This window comes from Centrocercus urophasianus, unplaced genomic scaffold (genome assembly GCF_019232065.1).
Source record: "Centrocercus urophasianus isolate 14NV4802_14NV808 unplaced genomic scaffold, USGS_Curo_1.0 seq_29, whole genome shotgun sequence".
In the NCBI taxonomy this organism is placed as follows: Eukaryota; Metazoa; Chordata; class Aves; order Galliformes; family Phasianidae; genus Centrocercus; species Centrocercus urophasianus.
In genome coordinates, this window is record NW_024884855.1 from 10,030,542 (window position 1) to 10,052,606 (window position 22,065).

The 22,065-nt window shown below is 42.5% G+C and overlaps 1 protein-coding gene across 6 annotated transcripts in view; it reads left to right on the top strand.

Moving 5' to 3' along the window:
• The window catches only part of CARD11 (caspase recruitment domain family member 11), a 39,673-nt gene that overhangs the window by 16,405 nt on the left and 1,203 nt on the right, over positions 1–22,065 (top strand). For 3 of the 6 annotated variants that reach the window (XM_042827960.1, XM_042827959.1, XM_042827962.1), the window contains 22 exons: positions 2,107–2,319; positions 2,922–3,059; positions 3,672–3,997; positions 5,186–5,365; positions 6,922–7,074; positions 7,167–7,292; positions 7,765–7,962; positions 8,450–8,629; positions 9,623–9,677; positions 10,801–10,916; positions 12,119–12,222; positions 12,804–12,856; positions 13,609–13,741; positions 14,253–14,454; positions 15,228–15,354; positions 16,453–16,702; positions 17,048–17,144; positions 18,165–18,260; positions 18,950–19,082; positions 19,411–19,623; positions 20,809–20,933; positions 21,745–21,860. In XM_042827960.1, the coding sequence (XP_042683894.1) occupies positions 2,121–2,319; positions 2,922–3,059; positions 3,672–3,997; positions 5,186–5,365; positions 6,922–7,074; positions 7,167–7,292; positions 7,765–7,962; positions 8,450–8,629; positions 9,623–9,677; positions 10,801–10,916; positions 12,119–12,222; positions 12,804–12,856; positions 13,609–13,741; positions 14,253–14,454; positions 15,228–15,354; positions 16,453–16,702; positions 17,048–17,144; positions 18,165–18,260; positions 18,950–19,082; positions 19,411–19,623; positions 20,809–20,933; positions 21,745–21,860 (3,320 nt within the window). In that variant the 5' untranslated portion in view covers positions 2,107–2,120. Of the gene's footprint in view, positions 1–1,552; positions 1,697–2,106; positions 2,320–2,921; positions 3,060–3,671; positions 3,998–5,185; positions 5,366–6,921; positions 7,075–7,166; positions 7,293–7,764; positions 7,963–8,449; positions 8,630–9,622; positions 9,678–10,800; positions 10,917–12,118; positions 12,223–12,803; positions 12,857–13,608; positions 13,742–14,252; positions 14,455–15,227; positions 15,355–16,452; positions 16,703–17,047; positions 17,145–18,164; positions 18,261–18,949; positions 19,083–19,410; positions 19,624–20,808; positions 20,934–21,744; positions 21,861–22,065 lie in introns of those variants that run through there. The other 3 variants (XM_042827961.1, XM_042827963.1, XM_042827964.1) reach the window with 3 other exon arrangements.

Sequence of the window (22,065 nt, forward strand, 5' to 3'; positions counted from 1 at the left end):
GAAGGGTGCTGTTTTAATATCACCCATTGGTTTCTCTTGTCTTTGGAAAAGCTGCAAAAAGCAGATGGGTCACCTGAGGTTTGTACTCAGTCTGGGCATGGAACCACAGCAGAAAAATAACAGATCTCTTATGCCCATCTATGAAGGATTACTTGTTAAATATATTTTTCATACCATGTAAGAAATGTATTCACATTGAGAATTATGCTGATGAGTGAACTTTTCTTTGAATCGTTTAAATCCCTTACTAATGTCCTAAGGGAACTGCTGACACAGAGTGCAATAAGTTCTGGTTCGGTGCAGCAGGCTCTCGGATATTTTGCAATTTACAAAAGTCAGGCAAGTGCTGCTGAGGTGCACCTGAGAGCTTATTGAAACACCTCCCCAAACAAAGGGCCTGCAAGATACCACTGTTTAGTTGAGACAGCTGTGACTTTGAGATGACTAAAATACTGCAGGACCTTGCTGCCTTCTCCCAGACGTTCAGCTTTTCCAGTTGTGCAGTGTGTGTTACATTTGTGATTCCAGATTGCACCTTGCAGCACAGCTCTTCCCTCCTCTGGGGGCAGCCGTCTCTTTTGGCCCCGCTGATGGCAGCCACAGAGCTGCTGTTTGTGTACAGTCACAGCAAACGCTGAGGAAGTGCTTCCTGGGATATTAAATGATTAAGAAAAGAATTCTGGAGTATGGGAGAGAACAAAATGGGCAGTTCTGTTACCTTGTTATCCATGTAACCATGTTATCCATGAGGAAGCCATTCCAATTTTTTTGGAGATTCTGGAGGCCAGCCTGGAAGTTTGGACACCACGGTACAGCCTTTGAAAGCACTACACAAGGAAGGGGCTCTTTGTAGAACAGCTCTGCATCTGATTGTGACAGAACACTGACAGACACATTATCCTGCAGATTAGCACTTGCATTTATACTTTCCAGAATAAGGAATTAATAGCCTTTGGCTATAATAGCTGGATCTGCCCAGCGTAATGCAGCACGCTCTGCAGTTTCTACAATCAGAAGCTAAGGAAATTATAATACATTGGAGAGAGCCCTTCTGGTCCTAGAAAAACAAGGCATTGCTTTTGAGCTCTTTAGTTACTGATTACCAGCAAAGCCTCATAAAGCACAGCTCCATCTCTTATGGCCCGGGAGCAGCATGTTGTTTTGTACCGTGGCCTCTGATGGGCTAACAGAACTCTTGGAATAGAAGCTGAACTGTTGCATGCCACCCATATTGCAAGAGCTTGGAAAAGCAAGAATGCAAAACTAGGACTTGGTTCCAGAGCTTGACATTTATCACAAATTTAAGAGGGAAAGATTTTTACAGCTTCTCTGCTATTGACTTAACTTTAGTACAGGGTTTTTCACCTCATTGCCTGCCTTGTAACCTTCTCTAATGAGGTGGTTACAAATTAGGAGCTGGCAGGAAATTGCTGAGCAAGCACTGAAAGGCCATGTGATAACTTTTTATGAGTCAAGAATGTTTTCTGACTCGAGTGACACTGTGCACAGAGGGCCAGGCCTGAGCTCACAGGTGCCTGCATTCATTCCCAGGTCAGTCAGTCCATACACAGCTACAAAGGACAGACATACGGAACTACTCACTTGGGTGTTAACTCTTCCTGAGGTTCATTTACACGAGTTGGCTTATGCGGGAAAATTGCAATTCCAATCTGTGCAGCTGAGAGGAACAGAGGAGGTAAGAATGGCAAAATTAGGTGCCTGCAGCAACTGTTTGTCTCTGCTCTGGATTCTGTGTGTTCATATCCTTCCTTGCATTGCACCATGTCCTTTACCACTGTTTCTATTACGAAGAGGGACTCTGACTTAAAGAGACCTTCATGGGCTTAGCAGAGCTACAGATTCATCACTCGCAAGCAATATGCAATAGTTCATAGGCTCAAGATAGCACTTCTTTGAACTGTCACTTTCCAGATGAGTTGTGAAAAGGCTGCACTTCAGTTCAAGCAGTTTCAATATAGGGCAAACTCAGCGTCAGAAGTGATTTTAAACTCATCCAATGTAACATGGAAGCGCCAAAGAAAAAAAAGTAACAGGATATAAACTGCCCCGTTTGATGCTCATATGCCAATTGTTTCCCTTCTTAAGGAGGAGAGCCAGAGATGGATGACTGCCTGGAGACACTGAAAGATGAGGAGGAAGCTTTGTGGGAGAATGTGGAGTGCAACCGGCACATGCTGAGCCGGTACATCAATCCAGCCAAGCTGACCCCCTACCTGCGGCAGTGCAAAGTAATCGATGAGCAAGATGAAGATGAGGTGCTTAACTCTCTTATGCTGCCCTCCAAAATTAACCGAGCAGGTAATTATTTTATGAGTGGCTGCATCTGTATCCCTGTCTCAGCTGCATTACCTTGGGGAGTCTGGAGGGAACCCATATCGAGTTACAGATTACAGAATGGAAACCCTCTATCCCGTTTATAGGAGATTTAATGAAAAGGGTGGAATCTGCTGCTGGTATTTTGATAACAATGACTCTTGCCACTGCTGTGCAGGCTGGAGCTCATGAGGTTCATATTCCCATCACAACCTTGGCAGACATTTCATTTTGCATAAGCAGCAGCCATTCCAAGAGCAAGTTCCCCCGCTGCCATGTGGTGCTTCATGGTTTGTCAGTGCAGGGTCTGCCATCCCAGCATGTCAGTGCTCCTGGGGGAGGCTTCTTTTGGAATTTCTGCTCCCAAGGACGATTTTCCTGCACACCTTTAGAGTAATAATCTGCACAGAGATAAGGAATACGTGGCATTACTTCATGAGTTCAGCTGAACCCAGCCAGCCATATTTTGCACAGCACGTTGCTGTGGCAGAGACAAACCCAAGACTAGCCTGACTTCAGGGATACTATACTTATGCTTCTCACAGTGCTGTTATGTCACCTCTCAGTTCTCTCTGGGTTGTACTTAGGGCGGCTGCTGGACATTCTTCACACGAAGGGCCAGAGGGGCTATGTGGTTTTCTTGGAGAGCTTGGAGTTTTACTATCCTGAACTCTACAAACTGGTGACAGGGAAGGAGCCCACACGGAGGTTTTCCACTATTGTTGGTGAGTAGGATCAGTCCTCAAGCCTGTTGAAATAAGGACGGTCTTGAAGACTGGGTTTGTATTTCAGGCAAGAACTGCAAATGAAAGCTGGTCTGTTAGTAGCGTCTTGAAGTTTTTCAATCCCTTTCAGTTCACAAGGAGGGAGCAATGAGGGAAGTGTAAAGAAAGGGAATGTCCCAATTGTCTGAATGGGGCTGAAGAGCTTTGGATGGAGTGAAAGCCACTACAAGAGGACACAGCAGATATAATTTACATTGATAGCTGACACATGCACAGTACACCTGAAGCATTCAGATTAATTGTATACGTACACATCCATTTTACAAAATTTGTGCTATTTCCACAGGCCTGTCAGCTCAGCTGACACAACAAAACAAATGTTAGTGCTTCCTGTAGTATCTAAACGAGCTGTATGTTTGTATACTGTGATTCTGGTAATAGTGTGCTGTGTAATACTTGTCCTGTTGCCAGTTAGATGTATAAATGTGTATGTGTTTGTACATATTCCACACATACATAATTTGGGACACTTGTTTCATAGTGAGTTCTGCCGATCCTGCTTAGCGTTAGGTTACTTTATGAGAAGTTGATAAGCTGTTCAAACATTTTCAGTGGAGGAGGGACATGAAGGCCTTACCCATTTCCTGATGAATGAGATCATTAAGCTTCAGCAGCAAGTAAAGACGAAAGACATGCAGCGCTGCGACCTCTTGGCTAAGTCTCGCCAGCTGGAGGATGAGCGAAAGCAACTAAAACTGAACAAGATAGAGCTGATGACCTTCCAGGAGAGATATAACAAAATGAAGGAGGAAAGGAACAACTACAACGATGAACTGGTCAAGGTGAAGGATGAGAACTACAATCTGGCCATGAGATATGCCCAACTGAGTGACGAGAAGAGCATGGCTGTGATGAGGAGCCGAGACCTGCAGCTCGAGGTGAGAGAGATGCTCTGGGTGTCTCTAATCAGGAGTAGCAATGGAGGATGCCAGTGGCAAAGTGAGTTTTCCGCTGACAGCGGAGAGGTGTAGAGCTCATTTGCTTTGCTCACTCAGATGATTAAAGGCATCAAGGTACTGAAATTCTTACTTCAGTGTTGTGTATCAGTGGCAGATAATTTACACACTTGTATGAAATAAGCAGCAATATGAAATAATCAACAATATGCAGCATGACAATTATTCAGGCTTACATTACGGTGTTTTCCTCAAAAAAGCCTCATAACAAGTACTGGAGTATCTTGGGACCACTTATAAGACAGAAAGAATTACTTCAAGTGCCATGAAATTTATGCTTATGGGTATGTCACAGGTGAGGCAGAGTAAACAGCTACCCACAGTGGATCTGGATGCTGAGGTTTATTTTAGAACCGATGAGATTAGACGTTTTACAGCACTTTGATTTTTTACAGTCATTTATTGCTCCCTCACCTCAGTGCCGCCTTTTCTGAGCCCCAGCATCCCTTCCCTGCAGGGAGATGGCGCAGGAAGGTTGGCCAGCAGTTTGTGTTGCTTTGTCCTGCTCACTGTCACCAGTCAGTGTGACTGGCCAACGTCCCTGACTATCCCCCAGCATTCATATCTGTACATCACTCTGAATTCCAGTTTACTCCACCACTTTCAGACCTTTTCCCCAGTCAGGATCATCACCCCTTTCTTTCTAGGCTCCTTTCATTCTGAAGCCACTTCCTGGGGACCTCTCTTTTCATTCCAGTGCCGCCAGTCTCTGGGTTTCCCAATCCAAATAGCCTATGTGCAGAAGCACAATGTGTGATCAGCCTCATGAGCAGTATATCTGTCTTGTATCTCTTTATTTATTGGAGAATTGAGAGTATGATGCTCTTACTCTAGTTTAGATGTTATCAAAATTTACAGCTGGCAAATAGTCAACAGCGAATAGTAAACTTCTGCTTGAGAGTTCAGAAGTTCAGATCAGGGCATTTATCACACATGCATATCTACCCAATTATCTGCTTGTTAGCATTCACAGTTTAAGCTATTTTTTCCACCTATGACAGTATGTTTTCACCCGAAGGTGAGAATGTTTTCAAAACAGTCAATATCTGAGCTTGAAATGATTTCTTGCCTTCTCTATCTCTCCTCCTCACTGCTCCCTGGCTGCTGCAGATTGACCAGCTGAAGCACCGCCTGAACAAGGTGGAAGAGGAATGCAAGCTGGAAAGGAACCAGTCACTGAAACTGAAAAATGATATTGAAAACCGACCTAAAAAGGAACAGATGCTGGAGCTGGAGCGAGAAAACGAGATGATGAAAACTAAAATCCAGGAGTTACAGTCCATCATTCAGGTACCACTATGAAAAGCTCTGCCACTTCAGCTCGCCCCTCCTGCTTACCCAGGTGATGGGTTCTGAAAGCTTTGACCACTCCTTGCCTCCAGCCATCCCCTCTCTCGCTTCCCACACTATCTCACGTACCCCAGGAGGACTTCTACCAAAAATGTTGTCATCTAATAAGTCAAGCTCTTGAGAAATGAGCTCTTTCTCGGTGCAGAGCACAGCGGTTTAACTAATGAGCATTCAACTCCTTCCTTAACCCTGCTGTGATTCTTTGTACCAATCTGTCACTACAAAGCTGTGTTAAACAACCAGCCTAGATGTTAGTGACTCTGTAACTTTTCCTGTGCTATTGTGCCAAAAGATTCTGATGAAGCATGGGATAGTAAAGTTCTCTAATCATGGTTTGTCACTAGTTACCAGAATGCCCCACAGAACACTGCTGTGCACAAGTATCTTAACTAACCCTTTTTTGGGCAGATGGGGAAAAAGTATGATATGCAGCTAATTTAGCACTGTGTTGCTCTGTAAAGAGCATAGTCAAATGCTGAGATGTGTGTGAGCGCTCAGCACTTTGCTGGGCAAAGCTCAAAGCCTTTTAAAATTACACTTAAAAAATATATCAATAGAATAATTTTGGAACATGGCTTTTAGCAGTGTCCAACAATTCATACTTCTAGTATAAATCCGATTCAAAGATTGAAAAAGTGTGTAGTGCAGAAGATTCTCAGAGTTCTGGTCCATGTAGGCTGTCTCATATTGATTGACTTGGTCTTCCAGCACCTAAGGAAACAAAGAAATGATCGAGAAATATCTTAAAACAAGGTTGAAAATCTCCTGGGAGAAAGTATAAATAAACAAAAGGCAGTTTGTTTTAGAAATATTTACTTAATTAGGTAGCCAAAATGTCACTGAAATATCCAACTTAGTCTAGGTATTTTTAAAACAAATATGCACGATACTTGCTTGCATTTTGTGCCTTTTTTGTTTTCCATTTATGGTTAATAGTGGGTGACAATTTATTTATTGAAACCTGCTTTGGTAATCCTGATAATTTTAAAATGGAGAGGAAAAAAAGTATTGCTAGAGACCACAGAAAATGAAGCAGAGGTACAAGCTACTTTCAGGCATGTTTAGTATTCTCTAAGCATAGCCCTCCAAAGCCTATACATGCTTTAAAAATGCCTCGGAATGTTTTCTTAGGCCCTGCTCTTTGGCAAAGGATGAATTTTGTGTTCAGTGAGAGCTGATTAATAGAGGAGAACTTTGAATGCAGGGCTTGGAGTGAAGAATTGTGAATGCATCCAAAATGGATCAAATTATAGCCAGCACAATAAAACAGTAAAACTGTTCCTTCATCAGACTGTTCTGACAGCACGACAGCCTTTATTCATCTTCTTTGACAATATCTTAAAATATGAACAAATGTCCATTCCTTCTGCTGCTTTCCCATTGCAATACCATGTTCATTTTCTATTCCTCTTGTTTGTTACTGTCTTTGTTTTTATTTTTCCTGCAAAATTCTTTTCTCTTTCCCTGGCCTGTCTATTAAAAACATGTTTCCTCAGGCTGACAAGCGGAGTTTACCTGATTCAGACAAAGCCATTTTGGATATCCTGGAGCATGACCGTAAGGAGGCACTGGAAGATCGTCATGAGTTGGTCAACAAGATCTTTAATCTCCAAGAGGAGATTCGTCATGTGGAGGACTTGAGAGACAAGGTGAGAAATAAAGGATGAAAAGAGGTGGGATACGTCAGGCTGGTACCCAAAAGACCTCTAATTGCAGTGGTAGCTAACAGACTTATTCTCAGTATCTTGAAGAGAAAGAAGATTTGGAGTTGAAGTGTTCAACACTAGGAAAAGACTGTGAGATGTATAAGCACCGTATGAACACTGTGATGATACAGCTAGAAGAGGTGGAGAAGGAGCGAGACCAGGTATCTAACCATTGAAGTGGGGAAAATCTGTAGCAAAAGCCTATATCTCTTCTGTGTCACTCTAGGGAGTTATGGGTAATTGGATCCAAAACACCACTAAAATATGAACATTTACAAGAAACTGGTATTTATGAAAGTAATTTTACACAGGGTAATATTATGCTGTTCCCTCAGCGTAGCATCCACCAGGCAGAACCAAGAACTTAGCAACAGCTCCTACAAGTTTTGTCTCAGTGTCAAGTGACCCAATTTGCACTCTAGAATATTTTCCCACCTGCCAAGAGAGAGCTGGAAACAAACCACCCTCATTATCATTATTTTTAATGATGCTACTGTGGCATGCACCCTGGTCCTTACTGCTACGTTAATTAGTGGATGGTTACAATTTCTGAAGTCTTTATTCCAAATGCATTAAAAACAAAACCACTGGGAGAAGGCCCAAATGCAAAACAGATTCTTCTGTCCACCGCAGGCCTTCCGCTCACGTGATGAGGCTCAGACACAGTATTCACATTGTCTGATTGAAAAAGATAAGTACAGGAAGCAGATTCGGGAGCTGGAGGAGAGAAATGATGAACTCCGAATTGAAATGGTTCGGAAAGAAGCCTGCATTGTTAACTTAGAGTGCAAACTCCGACGGCTCTCTAAGGACAATAATTGTCATGACCAGGTAGGGACGAGGTAGATGCGCTTGCATTCATTTTTTAGGACTTCTCTCTTTAAAATATTTCCACTTGGAATGAAGAGGGTACTCTATTCCTTCTGCGAATTAGCTAAAAAACCTACTTCCTTCTACTAAATGTCAATGCTCCAAGAATTTCTTCGGTACAGTGGGGATCACGTTGCCTGTGTCATGCACACAGCTCTCAAAGGCTGGGATTTCACATCCTGATTTGAATTGTAAGGGAAAGAAATGCAAAAGGAATGAATTTTTGCACTGGGGTAGAAACCATGAATTCTTTTGAGGAACGTGCTCCACTGAACAGAAAACAAAAACAGAAACAGATATGGGGAGTTATTGATTTGGGACTGGGCCACATTCTGCATGAGCTTCTGAAGCTCTCAACTCACAGAAAGTCCTGTCAGATTGCTCTTAAGGGGAGTCAAAAGGAGCTGTACCAAACTCCTTCTCAGAAGTCTTTCCTTCTGATCTTCAGAGTTTGCCACGCAATCTGCCCATCACTATTATCTCCCAGACCTTTGGCACTTCGAGCCCAAAAGCCAACGGTCAGGAAGCAGATGACTCCTCCACATCAGAAGACTCGCCAGAAGACAACAAATTCTTCTTGCCTGATCAAGCTCGACTCAAGAGAAGAGTGAACCTAAAGGGAATCCAAGTATGTCTTAATATTGGGCTGGAGTGGTTTAGTGCAGGGACTGTTAGAACTAAGATACATCAAACATTGTGGTTATGCCTCTGAAACTGGTATAAAAATAGGATTTATGTAAGTTTTTGCCCAGTGGTAATTTATGCCTTGAGGAGCAGATATAATCAGGTTTCATTGACCATTTTTGTACCTTCTCCCTCTTGCTTCTGTTGTTCATTCACGTTCTTAGAGCACTGTCAATAAATTGATTCATTGCCTCCTTACCAGGAGTGAAAAAAATTATATAATGCCCAAAGTCTAGAGCACAAGGAACTGAAGGTGGAAATCGAAGCATGGGTGGAAAAGCTTGCATCAGCTGGAAGGAATAATAGAAAGAATGGACAAGAATTTGAGTCAAATTAACTGTCTAATTTAGAATTAAATTATGGCAATTTCCTTTCACAGAAGAATAAGAGGTAGCACGTGTTAGGTCTAAGATTTCCCCAACTGGCTGCATTTATTATGCTGTTATTATCTGATGCAGTATTCACATGTTGTAAATATATATATATATATATGCAAGCTAACATTTGAAGTTTTGAGCTTCTCCTCACTCTCATTTGCATTTGAATTCTCCCTGCCCTTCATAACCTTTCTGAGCTTTGACTGTTGTTATTACTTATGGCAGTGGAGCTGCATTTTGTACACTGCATGCTCCAAAAGGATGTCTGTTGTATTAACAGCTGCCTGAAGCCAGTCCCAAGGCACCCACTTCACCTTTTGTCTCTTTGTTCCCTCAGCAGAATCTGGAAACTGCAAAGCATTTGGGCCAGACTTTAAAAATAGTTAAGTAGCTTCCATTCATGGCAGTGGCATTTGGATACCTAAATATCTTCAAAATTTGGAGTCCTGTTGTTTAAATGAAGGAAAATATCTTGCAGCACAACAGTAGAAAAAGAAGGAGTGAAAATATCTGTTTTACAGTGTGTGGCAAATATCCTGCATTTGTTTTTGTCTTTTTAGATAAATCCAAGAGCTAAATCCCCTGTCGGCATGAACAGAACATCAGAGTTTCAAGGTCAGAAAGAGCACCTATGTCCTTACTCCTTTTCTGTTGCTTTGTCTCATTTGTTCAGTCTCTTTAAGTTGTTTTAACAAACACTGTGACCCAGGAGACTCTTAACTAAGCTCAAGACAGCAAAATAGTTCTTCTCACTGTAAACAATGTCATAATTTGAAGCAGTCGGGTGCTCTACCTGATCAACCTCTCCATCCAAAGGTACCTCCACAGACACACAATACTACATCCCATAACCTGCCTAACTTTTTTGTTTACTTAATCTTCCCTTTATCTCATCAAAATTGCGAAGGCTGTATTGTATTTCTTTTACAAAAAGTCATTATGCTCTTTTCTTTTTGCTGTCGGAAAGATCCTTCGAGCCGAAGAGACCCCAGTCTAGTGATCCTCTAATGAGTTTATTTGTCCTTCAGCAAAAAGGAATTCGTTTTAAATCTAAAACACTGCAATGGCCTGGAGGAAGGGCTGACCCACCCGCCAGCCAGCTGCCAAGTTATCAAATTGGTTGCTGTATGCTCCTAATTCCTCTTACTTAGCTAACAATGTTCTCCAAACAAACGTCATATGCAGCACTTCCTTCATTTGTTATGTGCTGTATTGTACAAAATAAGAAGGCAAACGTGGTTCCTGCTGCATGATGTTGTATTTGTTTAGCATCAAATAATGGCAACATTTGTCCAAGTTAGAGATGCTGAAAGTGGGAGGGGGGTCTGTCAAGAAATTCATGCTGTGCTTCCTGGGGCTGCCTAAGGCTGCATGGCCCCTGTTGGGAGCATTGCTCTTTTAAAACAAATCCCAGGTTGCCAAATGATGGGGATACAACACAAATAATTAACGAATTAATAAAACAACCCTCCAAATTTGTGAATGGGTATTCATGGAGCTAACAAAAAAAGCAGAGGAAAGTGCTGAAGGAATTGTGTTGATGGGGAGCTAGGCGGGCAGCAAAAAGGGCTCCAGTGCCACCCTCAGCTCCTGCACAGCACAGGATGGAAAGTGAGACAAACTGAAGTGGAAAGATAATTGTAAGCCTTGTTGAAATCTGTAAAAGACTCTGTATTGGAAGTGATCTAACCTAATTTTCCTCGGTGTCTTTATTTTTCTCTGTCATCTGTGAGCGCAGCAGTCAAAGCGCAGGATGAAGATGGGGCTGATGCCAGCAATGGCCGCACAGACACTAGTTCCTCTAATTCTGTTTCCATCAGTAACTCCATCAGCAGCTGTGAAGTCAGCAAAATTGTAAGGAGCCTTCAGATGTCCCTTCCGTGCTATGACCTCCTTTTCTGGTGTGGCTGAGAGCTTCTGCAGCCCCATGTTGTCACCTCACTGGCCACCTGGCTGTGACCCAACCCCAGCCCCTTGTCAGAAGCTTAATTGTTTTACCAGCGTGTTCTTAGAACTGTGTTAGCAGCCTTTTCCAAAATCATAGGATTGGACTTTGTTTATTTAAAAAGATTTTAGATATTTATGACCCTTTGCTGTGTCCTTATGCCATTTTGTGTTTAGAAAGACGAGATTTTCTTTAAAAGCTGTTTTGTAATGCAAGAAAATATTTTGGTTGTTGGTTTTATTTTTTTTGAGTCCTCTGAAGATTCCCCCATTTCTAAGTAACAGGCAGTTAGAAGAGGGGTGCAGATCACAGCTGGAAGTTTCTGTGTGCCACAGCCAAACCATTTCTTCCCTTCTTGCTGTATCCCCCTGATCTCTCAAGGTAGAAATCCCATTATACATATGTGAGCACTGACACAGCAGGACAAGCAGGAAGAGAGAGTGCTCTTGTGGAGTGTTAGTAACAAAGAACAAAACATCTTTCTAGAATGCTGTGAAAAATGGTGCCCCCAGGAAATTAAAATTATAGCTGAGAATAGCCAGGAAAGAACTCCCTGCCACTTGTAATAAGTTTAGCTGATTTAGGAATATTTTTTAGAACATCTTTTGGATGTTTTGATCACTTAACTGTCTTCCCTGCAGTACAATTTGCAGTTTAGACTCCAAACCAATGTACTAGAGTATTAATGGAATATATGGAGGTATGTGTTTTACTTCCTCATTCCTACTGTATTTGTGTGTAAATATATATATATCTATACAAACACACAGTCTGTTTTTCATCTGCTTTTCATCCTCTTCCACCTATATATCAGCTGTGCATCACACACTCTGCAGATGAAGTTGAAATCCTTCAGTAAATCAGCCAGCTGTGTGCCACACAATGAGGTTCAGTGCCATCAAGCTCTCTGTACATAGAGCTGTAATAGCATATGAACACGAATGCTCTTGTACAGAACATCTGTGAGCAGAGAATCCATTCTTCTTACTGTGGGATGAGCTTCTCAGTGCAGAGCACTACGAGCAAGCTACCAGAATAGTGCTCCTGTAAGTTAGAAATGATAGCACATTTAATGCAGGTGTCCTTTCTCTTGCATGCTGCTTTCTAAAAGCAAACCCTGAGAAATCGCAATGACAGCATCATGTCTACCACTCCTGAGCCTCCAGGAAACGACTCGATCGTCAGACGCTGCAAAGAGGATGCTCCTCCCTGCAGGTGTGTGGCTGTGCTGCTGAAATGTGCCCCATGCCCTGTTATCACTAGGGGGAAGAGGCACCCTGGCTTGGCAAGGTCTGAAACGTGGGCCTTATTTTGTTAAGCTGGTGAGCACTAAATTCAGGTTATCTTGAGATCGTACCCAGAAGCTCACTCTGGTTTATAACTTGATCATTAGCCCACAAAAAATTAGATTTGCGAACATAATCCAAAATAATTGCTACCCTCGTGCCAAGTTGCAGGTTTCACAGTTCATCTGATCTCGGTTTCTGGGGGGAAAAAAGTGAGATTGTAGTTCAAGATGTAGGAAAAGTTACATTATTTCCTTGCTTATGCACAGTGTAAAAATAGCTGGTTCTTCCCAAACCAACTACAAAAATTCACCCTTCACCTGAAGCCACGTATGAGGGATATCAGCTTCACGAGGGACCTGCAAATCACTGTGGATGGAAAAGACAACAAGCTGTTCTCTAAATGGCTTTGCAACCAAACAGCGTGCTTTAATGGAGGTGCTGAAAGTGGGAAAGTGAACATCTTTTTTCTCTCTCTTCTGTTATCTCACGTTTTGTTTTTAATTTCAGCTTGGTTGAAGAGGACAATGACAGCTTTGGATTTGATGCTTTGGAGCTAGATGGTAAGCAAATGTAATAGTTTAACTGTGAGATGTGATGAGCTCATCAGCTACAGATACTGTCCAGTAATCAACTCAGTCTTAAAAAAAAAAAATAGGACACACAGTCTGAGGAAAATTCATCAAATCGTTATAACAAATAAGCAAAAAAGAAACCAGTGGTGAGAACAGGGAAGCAGTTACTCCTGGAGAAGCGAAAGGATTGGACTGAATGAGTAGATAAGAATGCTGTTTGAGGTTTGAGGGTTGAAAAGACCTCCGACCTTAAAATAAGGAAAGCATTTAAATGAGAAGGGAGAGCTAGCACTGAGGAGAGTGTGGCTCTACTCATTGAGAGGACAAGAAAAGAGGGGTGCAAACAATTCCATTTAAAAAGTAAGAGAAAGCTTTTTTTACTACAAGAGCAGTCAAGCAGTGCAACATAATTGTCCAGAGAGGTTGAGGAGATCATAGTTCAAGTTCCATATCTTCAGAGATACACAAAGGAAACCAGAGTCCTCTGGATGATCCTGCTTTGAGCTCAGGGGTTCATTAGACAGTCTCCAAAGATCCCTTCCAACCCAAACTCTTCTGTAGGATCAGGTAAGATCTAGTAAGCAAGACCGGCATTCCTTGTCTGTAGAAAGGAGTCATTCCTCTGCATCAGGAATTTCGTCATTCAGCTTTGGCTAGGAAGAATCAAACTTCCATTTTCACCTTTTCCATCCTTACTGCTGTATCTCGGACTCATTGCTTTGTTTTGTTACGCTTTTCAGATGACAGTCATGACAGACACTCACATGGAGCTCCTTCGGTGCACTCTTCTTCCTCTTCCCATCAGTCAGAAGGCCTGGATGCCTATGACCTGGAACATGTCAACTCCATATTTAGAAAGTTCTCTCTGGAAAGGTATTTAGTTTACCTCCCATAGACACAGATTAAGGGGAAAGGCTGTAGGAGGCATCCCCCACTTCGCTATTAGTTACTGAAGATATAATTCAGTGGCAGGAACACCATGTCACAAATTGTCACTTGGCACTAAGATCTCTTGGTGCTGTGTGAAGTCATTATTTCTTTATACCGATAGCAGTATGGTATGTTATTTCGGACTACTTTCATATCCTGTAATCCAGTGAAAGTCATCTTAGAATTTCAAAAACTTCAAAGCTGACAAAACATTATAGAGGTTTAAATTTATCCCTGTGGTCTTGTTATCCAGTCAGTGTACTTTAGGCTATCCAGCTGCTCTTCTGCAGGGCTTACACAGTAATAAGGATTTATTTCAGAGTCCTTAGATTCTAGTGCTGGATAGATTAAGTTTACTTCTGTGTCTCTCATTTATCATGCATGCATTTAACTCAGGATTGGTAGTTAAAAGGGGAGATAGCCATGTAACTCTTACATCCTTTCATCAACACAGACCTTTTCGTCCCTCTGTCACATCTGTTGGACGCATCAGGAATTCCTGCCATACCATCCAGCGCATAACACTGAATGGGGATACTCTCAATTCAGAAATCACTCTTATAGGAGGTAACGACAAAGGGAGCTTTGTTAGCTCTGTCAAATCAGGATCACTTGCAGAAAAAGCAGGTCTTCGGGAAGGACACCAACTCCTACTGGTAAGCATAGAATAATCAACACACATCACAGATCTCTGCACTCCCATGCATGCATCATCACCACAATACCATCTTTTTGCATCTTCTTTCACTTTGTGGTAATGGCAAACTGTATGAATTTTGCAGAAGAAAATCTGATATTGACTATGAGATTATGGGAAAACAGTATTTGTGGTTTTGGTTGTCCAACACATGTGCTTTGCCATGTCCAACACATACCTTTGCACTTCAGAGTAACTCTGAATGGAAGAGCTGAGAGCAGCTGATGCTTTCTTTAAATGGTGTGTCTTTTGGTACTGCCCCTCTGAGAACAGTGGAATGGGAGACGTTCTCAACTTCCCAGTAGTTTCTTACCTTGGAAGGAAGTTTGTGCTATGTAACTCGGCACAATGACTCCTAAGTCTGTCCCCAGCATCATGTAAGCACTCCACTGATGCTTTTGCTAAGTTGCTCACTGCTTAGAGTTTGCCTTACATTGCCAATGCTCCCAACCTTTATCCTATTAAAATACCGCTGAAGGAGAAAAATACATATATGTAATTCCTTAATTACTTACTACTGGGATTGTCAATGAGCTGCAGTATGAGTCCACGACTGCCAGCAGCCCTTATGTGAGAGAAAAGAAGCTAAATAATTGGAATATAATCTGCATCCTGATAGCAACATATCTGGATTGCTTTATCAGAAAAAGATTGTGCCGCTTCAAAAAATCCCAGTATAATTGACTCAGACATTGAACCCACACTGGAGAATAATATTTCTTTCATATCTAGTTGGAGGGCTGCATCAAAGGGGAAAATCAGAGTGTTCCCTTGGATACTTGCACAAAGGAAGAAGTCCACTGGACAATTCAGAGGTGCCATGGTCCAGTAACACTCCAATATAAATCAAATCACGAAGGTAAGACCGAAGGTATTTCTCAACTCAAATAGCCCCAGGTCTATGGTACTAATTAGCGTGGATGAGAATAACAGAACCAGGATATATTTTATATTGGTATAAATCTGAAGCATGTCTACCAGTGTTAATGATGGCAATTCTGTGTAACTGCTCCAGCTTTTAGCTGTGTAACTCCGAGCAAAATAGCCCATGTGCTTGTCACTACAGGGCCCTGAAGGACTGACATGGTGGAGCAGCAGCTACATGACTCACATAACACAAAATTATTTTTATGTACTGTTTTCTGTAATACAGTGTGGTGAGCTGAATCATCTTTATCCAGCTGAAGCCAATTTAGCATTTACCTGTTCATTTCCTTTGTGTCTTTATCATATCCTTAACAGCTGGCGTTTGTGTGCAGTGAATGGAATTTGATTGTAGTGTTCAAGGCTGGCAATGATAATTTGGAGTCGTGGATCAAAAATTGCATTCCAAAATCCTTTTTTTTTTTTTTTTTACTGGTGCATATGAATTTTAAGATTTTGTTGTTGTTGTTGTTTTGGTTTGGTTTCTGTTTTTTAATGCTAGCTAGAGAATTTTGGCTGAATAGATCACTGTACTTACATACAGGGTTTAGTTATACTATGTACTTCCATAGGATAGGGTTTAGCTGTGTCTCCATCTGTGCTGAGAAATCCAGTTTTACTGGTTGTGTGTGGAGTTACTTTTCCAGGTAGCTGGTGGTGTCATCACTTGAACTGGTGAACGCTGGAGGTGTTCAATGTGTGGATGTGGCACGGAGGGACGTGGTTGGTGGGCATGGTGGTGGTGGGCTGATGGTTGGACCACATGATCATATAAGTCTTCTCCAGCTTTTATGTTTCTGTGATCCCCAAGGATTCTGGTACCAGCAGCATGACCTGTATTTGAGCCAGAGCTCCGTTAGTGTCATTAAGGTGCAGCCCCATAACCTTGCTGTAGTGTTTCCAGAAGTACAAAGCCTCTCTTGGAGGAGCCTCAGGAGTTTGTGCTGGGCTTCTGGCAAAGGAGCCTTAGTGTGCAGTAATACCAAGGTGCTGCCCAGCATGTCATGCTTTGTCCCATTCTCCGTTTCTGCAGGTTACAGGAAGCTGCTCTCTGAGCTGGAAGATGGGCTTATTGCATCCGGGGACTCATTTCACATCCGCCTGAATCTGAACATCTCTAGCCAGCTGGACTGCTGTTCCCTATCAGTGAAATGTGATGAGATTGTTCATATTCTTGATACCATGTACCAGGGGACATGCGGGGGATGTGATTGGCTTTGTGCCAGAGTCGACCCTTTCACAGACAAGGACCTGGAGAGGGGAACCATTCCCAGCTACAGCAGGTGAGCACGGAGCGGCTGCAGCTGAGAGGAAAATTAATAACTGCCATAGGAGAGGCGTGCACGCCTCAGTTCTTGGGACGAGACTTGGTGATGTTAAACGGTAACATGAGGTATAAGGCTTTAGAAAGGAGGTGGCAGAGCTCACCTGAAAGAATAACGTGGGTTTCTCGAACGGATGCCGAGGAAAATACATCATGGAGGTTCTTTAATCCTTAACACTGTGTGGTTTAGTCAGTCCTCACTCCTGTTTCTATTTAATCTTTTCTGCAGCCACAGATCTGCTGCAGTCCAACCTTTGAGTGGCTTCAGAGCTAACCTGACCTGTGTGTGATTCTGTCGTTGCAGAGCCCAGCAGCTCCTCCTGGTGAAGCTGCAGCGGCTGATGCACAGAGGAAGCAAAGATGAGACAGACAGCTCACACAACACCCTGAGGGCTCTCCGGGTAAGTGCCTTCAGAGTCTCCTTAGCATCCATTTCTCCACTGCTACTTGTTGTTTGTTATGTTAATTTTACAGGAGTTCCTGTCGGGGCTCTCCGTAGTTTTTATTGCACAGGCAATGGGTGACCTTTGTTTGCTTTAAATGGTACTGTCCCTGGCAACTTACCTAGCTCAGCACACTTCTAACTCCTCCGGCTATGAGGTCATATGCTTTATATCTGTTCTGTGTCATAGTCAATGCCTTTCATTTTCCTCTGCCAGTATGTCTCCAGTGCACCTTCACATCCACGTATAGAAGAAGCTGTGTTGTTGGAGTTAGTAATCTGACTTATTTCTCTCTTACTGTGAACGAGTGTCTAATCCAAAGACTGTTATTGTCTCTAATTAGAAAGATCTTTCCCAATCTACATGCAATGGGGAGAAGTGGGACTTCCCACTCTCCAAACAACAGGACTGCCAATCTTTCCTTTTCCTTCAGTATTTTTTCTTTCTTTAGCCCAAAGAATTCTACCTATTAAAAAAACCAACTTATTGGTATATTAGTGACCAGAGGTCACTAATTAGTGACCAGAGGTTCTCCCTAGAGCTTGTAACAGAGCCTAGGAGACTCGCTTGCTTCTAACACTGGTGGAGAGACGCTGCAGCCGCAGTGTTTGATCTCAGCCAAGGTTAAGTGTCATGCATTCCTGCTGTCCTCCAGGCCTCACTCACCAGGAGGACATGGAGTGCTGGCAGAGTTGTCAGTGAAAGCAAAAGCTCTGCCTGCTCTTTCTTGATGCAGAAATAACCTCCATCATAAGCTGTGGAGTGCAGTCTCCTGGAGGAGCAGTGCAAGAAGCACTGTTTCTCAGCATAGGCTGTAGTATACATAGCTTGCTTAGAACATTGTATTTGGGGTAGTTACAAATCAGTCACTGTTGTATTGCAAATCTGAATTAACTGCTTCTGCTTATTCCGTCCTTTGTTGCTGTGATTAAAAATGAGTAAGCAAACAAAACAACAAACTGTGCTATTTTTTACTAGAATACGCTGCAGCCAGAGGAGCCTGCCCCACAGAGTGACCCAAAAACCAGCCCTCGTCTGTCCAGAGCGAGCTTTCTTTTGGGCCAAATATTACAGGTAAAAAAGTTTAAATTCAGTGGAATGTCTGAAGTAGTAGGTGAGAACAGCAGACATTCTTAGGCTGCTTTCCTCTCCCCAGTAACTCCACCCCAGGTAGTTGTGTCAGGATGTCTTCCTATCTAAAAGAGGTTTAATATATGAAAAAACGGAATGGGTCAGCCTGTCCCCTTGTCCTATCACTCAAGAATCTGTCCCCTCCTTTACTAGAGCCCCTCTTTAACCAAAATGCTGCTCTCAGGTCTCCCTGGAGCCTTCTCTTCTCCAGGCTGCACAGCCCCAGCTCTCAGCCTGTCCCCACAGGGCTTTAAGTCTCTGTAGTACAACAAAGAAGGGGCAGAGCTGTGTCTGTAATCTGCAGCATTGTTGTGCACATACTGTGTGTGTGCGGATGTGGATACATCAGTGCTTGGACTAGTGCTAGCAGGGAGCTCTGCCAAGGAAAAGAAAAGCATGCCTCTTCAGAGCAGAGAATAAAATAAGAAATCCCAAAGGGCATTAACAAAGGCTCTGAATCAGATCTATGATATTTAAAGAGCCTTAGAATTCAGTCAACAGATCCATGGAGTCTTGTCTTTGATAGACGTCGGTAATTCAGATCTCGTAGATAGAAAGTGTGGGCTGATGAATGCCTAGGAGAATAAGGAATGTAAGAAACGAGGGTCCAATCTCTTCGTTCACCTTTTCAGTTTGTCAGCAGGTCTGAAAACAAATATAAGCGTATGAATAGCAATGAGCGAGTTCGTATCGTCACTGGCTGGCCCTCTGGTCTGGCACGGACCTCATCTGAAGCAAAGAAACCCTTACCTGATAAACTGGAAGGTATGGATATAAAGTAATGGTAGTTTCACAAGTAAGCTTACAGCAATGAAGCTTCCTGTTCTGTTGGCAGCTCTTCCTAGTTTCTCTCTTGCTCTTTGTCCAAAACATTTAACGAGCTAATAAGCAGAAAGATTCTCCCAGCAAGTCTCCTGTTAAACCGTGAAATAATCTCTTGAAAGCAAAAAGCACTTGAATTATTTAACCTTAAATTGGGCATCATACTGCTGGATGCATAGTAAGGCATCAGAGAAGGAAGGACGGCTATGACTAACCATGTCATTTCTGGTTTGCACATTTCTCACTTTTTTTTCTCTCCAAATACTGACAGAGAAGAAATCAGAGTATAAGTGCCTTGTTCTCTACTCAGATTTGGATTCCAAAAGTGAAATCAACAAGAGGCTGATCCCTTACAGCTTGGTGAGACCCATCCACTGTGAGCGCAGGCGCCCCGTTCTTTTCACCCCCACCGTGCTCGCCAAGTCCTTGGTTCAGAAGCTTCTCAACTCCGGAGGCGCCCTGGAATTCAACATATGCAAGCCAGGTAATGGGGTAAAAGAAGCCCGTGACTGCCAACCTGCATTGTTGGAAATATGAACATCCATACGTGCACACAGAAGGGCATGCAGTACTGGAAGTTGCTTGAGGTACCAAAATCACATTAGAATGATGTCTAACTACAGTTCCTGCATTTTGAGAGTGCCTGAGATATCTGAATGTTTTTGAGACAGCCGATGCACAGAGTTATGAGACTGTGTGTCTGTGAATATCATCCATGTGTATGCTGCGTGGTTGCTAGGATGCCCCTCAGAGATTGAAATGCTGTGAGTGCTCTTTCTGTTTGCATACTGTTTGCATATTGCATATCTAGGCGATGTGAAATTTTGATTAATTTGTTTCTAGTATTCACTATTATGAGGAATATCTTCCCTAGAGCGATTTTATGTTTCTATCTCATCCAAGGCTTGAAGATTGTGCATTTGATCTGCTCAAAAGACTGATTTGCTTCCATGCTAAGTATTTACTATTAAAGCAATATGCAGCACTGTGATTGCTGTAGGGCAGGATTGTATACAACACAGCATTAAACACAGCTGACGTTTCATTTTTACACTAATATTGAATACCCAGTGCATCGTACGCAGTCCTACAGTCATCCAGACAGAGAAACTAAAAAGTTAAGTATGATAATAAATATTCCCTGTCTTGCAACATAAAACAAAAGCTTTGATGTAGAGCTGCAATTCACAAGGGGACCAGTATCACGCATTGCAACCTAAACCAAATTTTTCTGAAACTTTAAACACGAATGCTGGAACACTAAATCCATACTTTAGGAGCCTGTGCTGAAGGGCCCTGCTTTTTTTTTTTTTTTTTTTTTTAATTTAAGCTCTTCTCAGCATCCCTCAGCCCTGAAATGTTGCTGCGTAACATTAGGTGCTGGAATTGTATTTACTGTTTTAATTTAATGCCTTCATAGTGTTGTGGTAATTGCCCAAGGACTCATTGGTGGAAGATATAGCTGAGGTGCTCAGCTGTGATCAGATTAAGCTTTAATTGAATTCAATGGAAGAAATGAGGCAGCTGTTAAGAAGACAATTCATTGCTCATCTTCTTTCCCTGAACCACTCTTACATCCCAGCTGAAGTGCTGTTGGATAGCTTTGCAGGTGTACTGTTGTTGTAATCTTGATTTATTTTTTTTTGTCCTCATCCACTTCTCCCACCAGATATTGTAACAAAGGAAGAGTTCTTAAGGAGGCAAAGGACGGAGACGATCATCTTCAGCAGGGAGAAGAATCTGAGCACGTATGAGTGCATCGTACCTGCCAATATCGAGGCTGTCACAGCCAAGGTGCTTAGAGTGCTCTGTGCCATTGGGTAGCCAGTCTGTATTTGTCTGCAGTGTGTTTCTTCTTGAGCAAGGACTCGCTGGTTTACAGTTGTCTTCTTTCTTGCCTGCCTTAAATCTCAAATTTATGTTTATTCCCTCACACGGCCTTTATTTGTGCTTTTGCTTTTCCCTTTCTTTTTCATCCTCAGCCACGTCTTTTTGCATTCCTATTCTTTCCCTGGGATGACCCACATTGATGCAGCAAAATATCCTTTCGTTTTCTCTGCTCCATCCCTCCTTCAGTTCCTTTTCGTATCGTATCTCTGAGTGCGTGAGAGAGTGAGAGATACAAGAAGCGAGACAAAGGGAAGGAGAGCCTGAAACACAGGCACAGGGGGGTACAGCTCGGAGATAACAATGTCAAAGACAGAGATCTCATATCAAGCAGAGCAGGTCTGATGCACAGCATGGAAAAAAGGGAGAATTAAAAGGATGGTTTTTTCTCTCACGAGCAGTTGCAGTAGACGTTCTCCCTGAACAAAGAGCGTTTGTGTATGCGCATACCACTTGTGTTTTACCGTGCTCTTCAATTTTAGATCAATCCCTTTCTATTTTAAACATTTTCTGAAAGCTTTTAAGCTGCACTTTCATTTGACTGTAAACCAGTAGGAGGAGTTGGGACTTTAAATGTATATTTGATTTGAAGGTTTTAAACCAGTACAGTGGTAAATGCAGAGCTCTTGAGCTGACCCCATAAGGTACAGATACCTTTATCTGAAGATTCTACAGCTGCAAATGTTTCTTTGTGACTCTGCTGTGACTTTGTTTTTAGAATAAGCATTGTCTCCTGGAAGCCGGAATAAGCTGCACAAAGGATTTAATCAAAGCCAAGATATATCCCATTGTTCTTTTTATCAGAGTCTCGGAGAAGAACATCAAGAGGTTCAGGTAAAATAGCAAACCTTTTGCGCATTTGCTATTCTGTCTTATTCAGCCCGTAATTCTTGAGCTGAATAATGTTATCGCTGAGGGGAACACAGGCCCTGTTTCCCTTGGCCTGGTGTCTGCATGTGCATCATTTCCTTCAGCAGCTCCTCCCTGAAATCTTACAATGGGAGAAAGGAGGAATTCCCTACACTTTGCATTCTTTCCC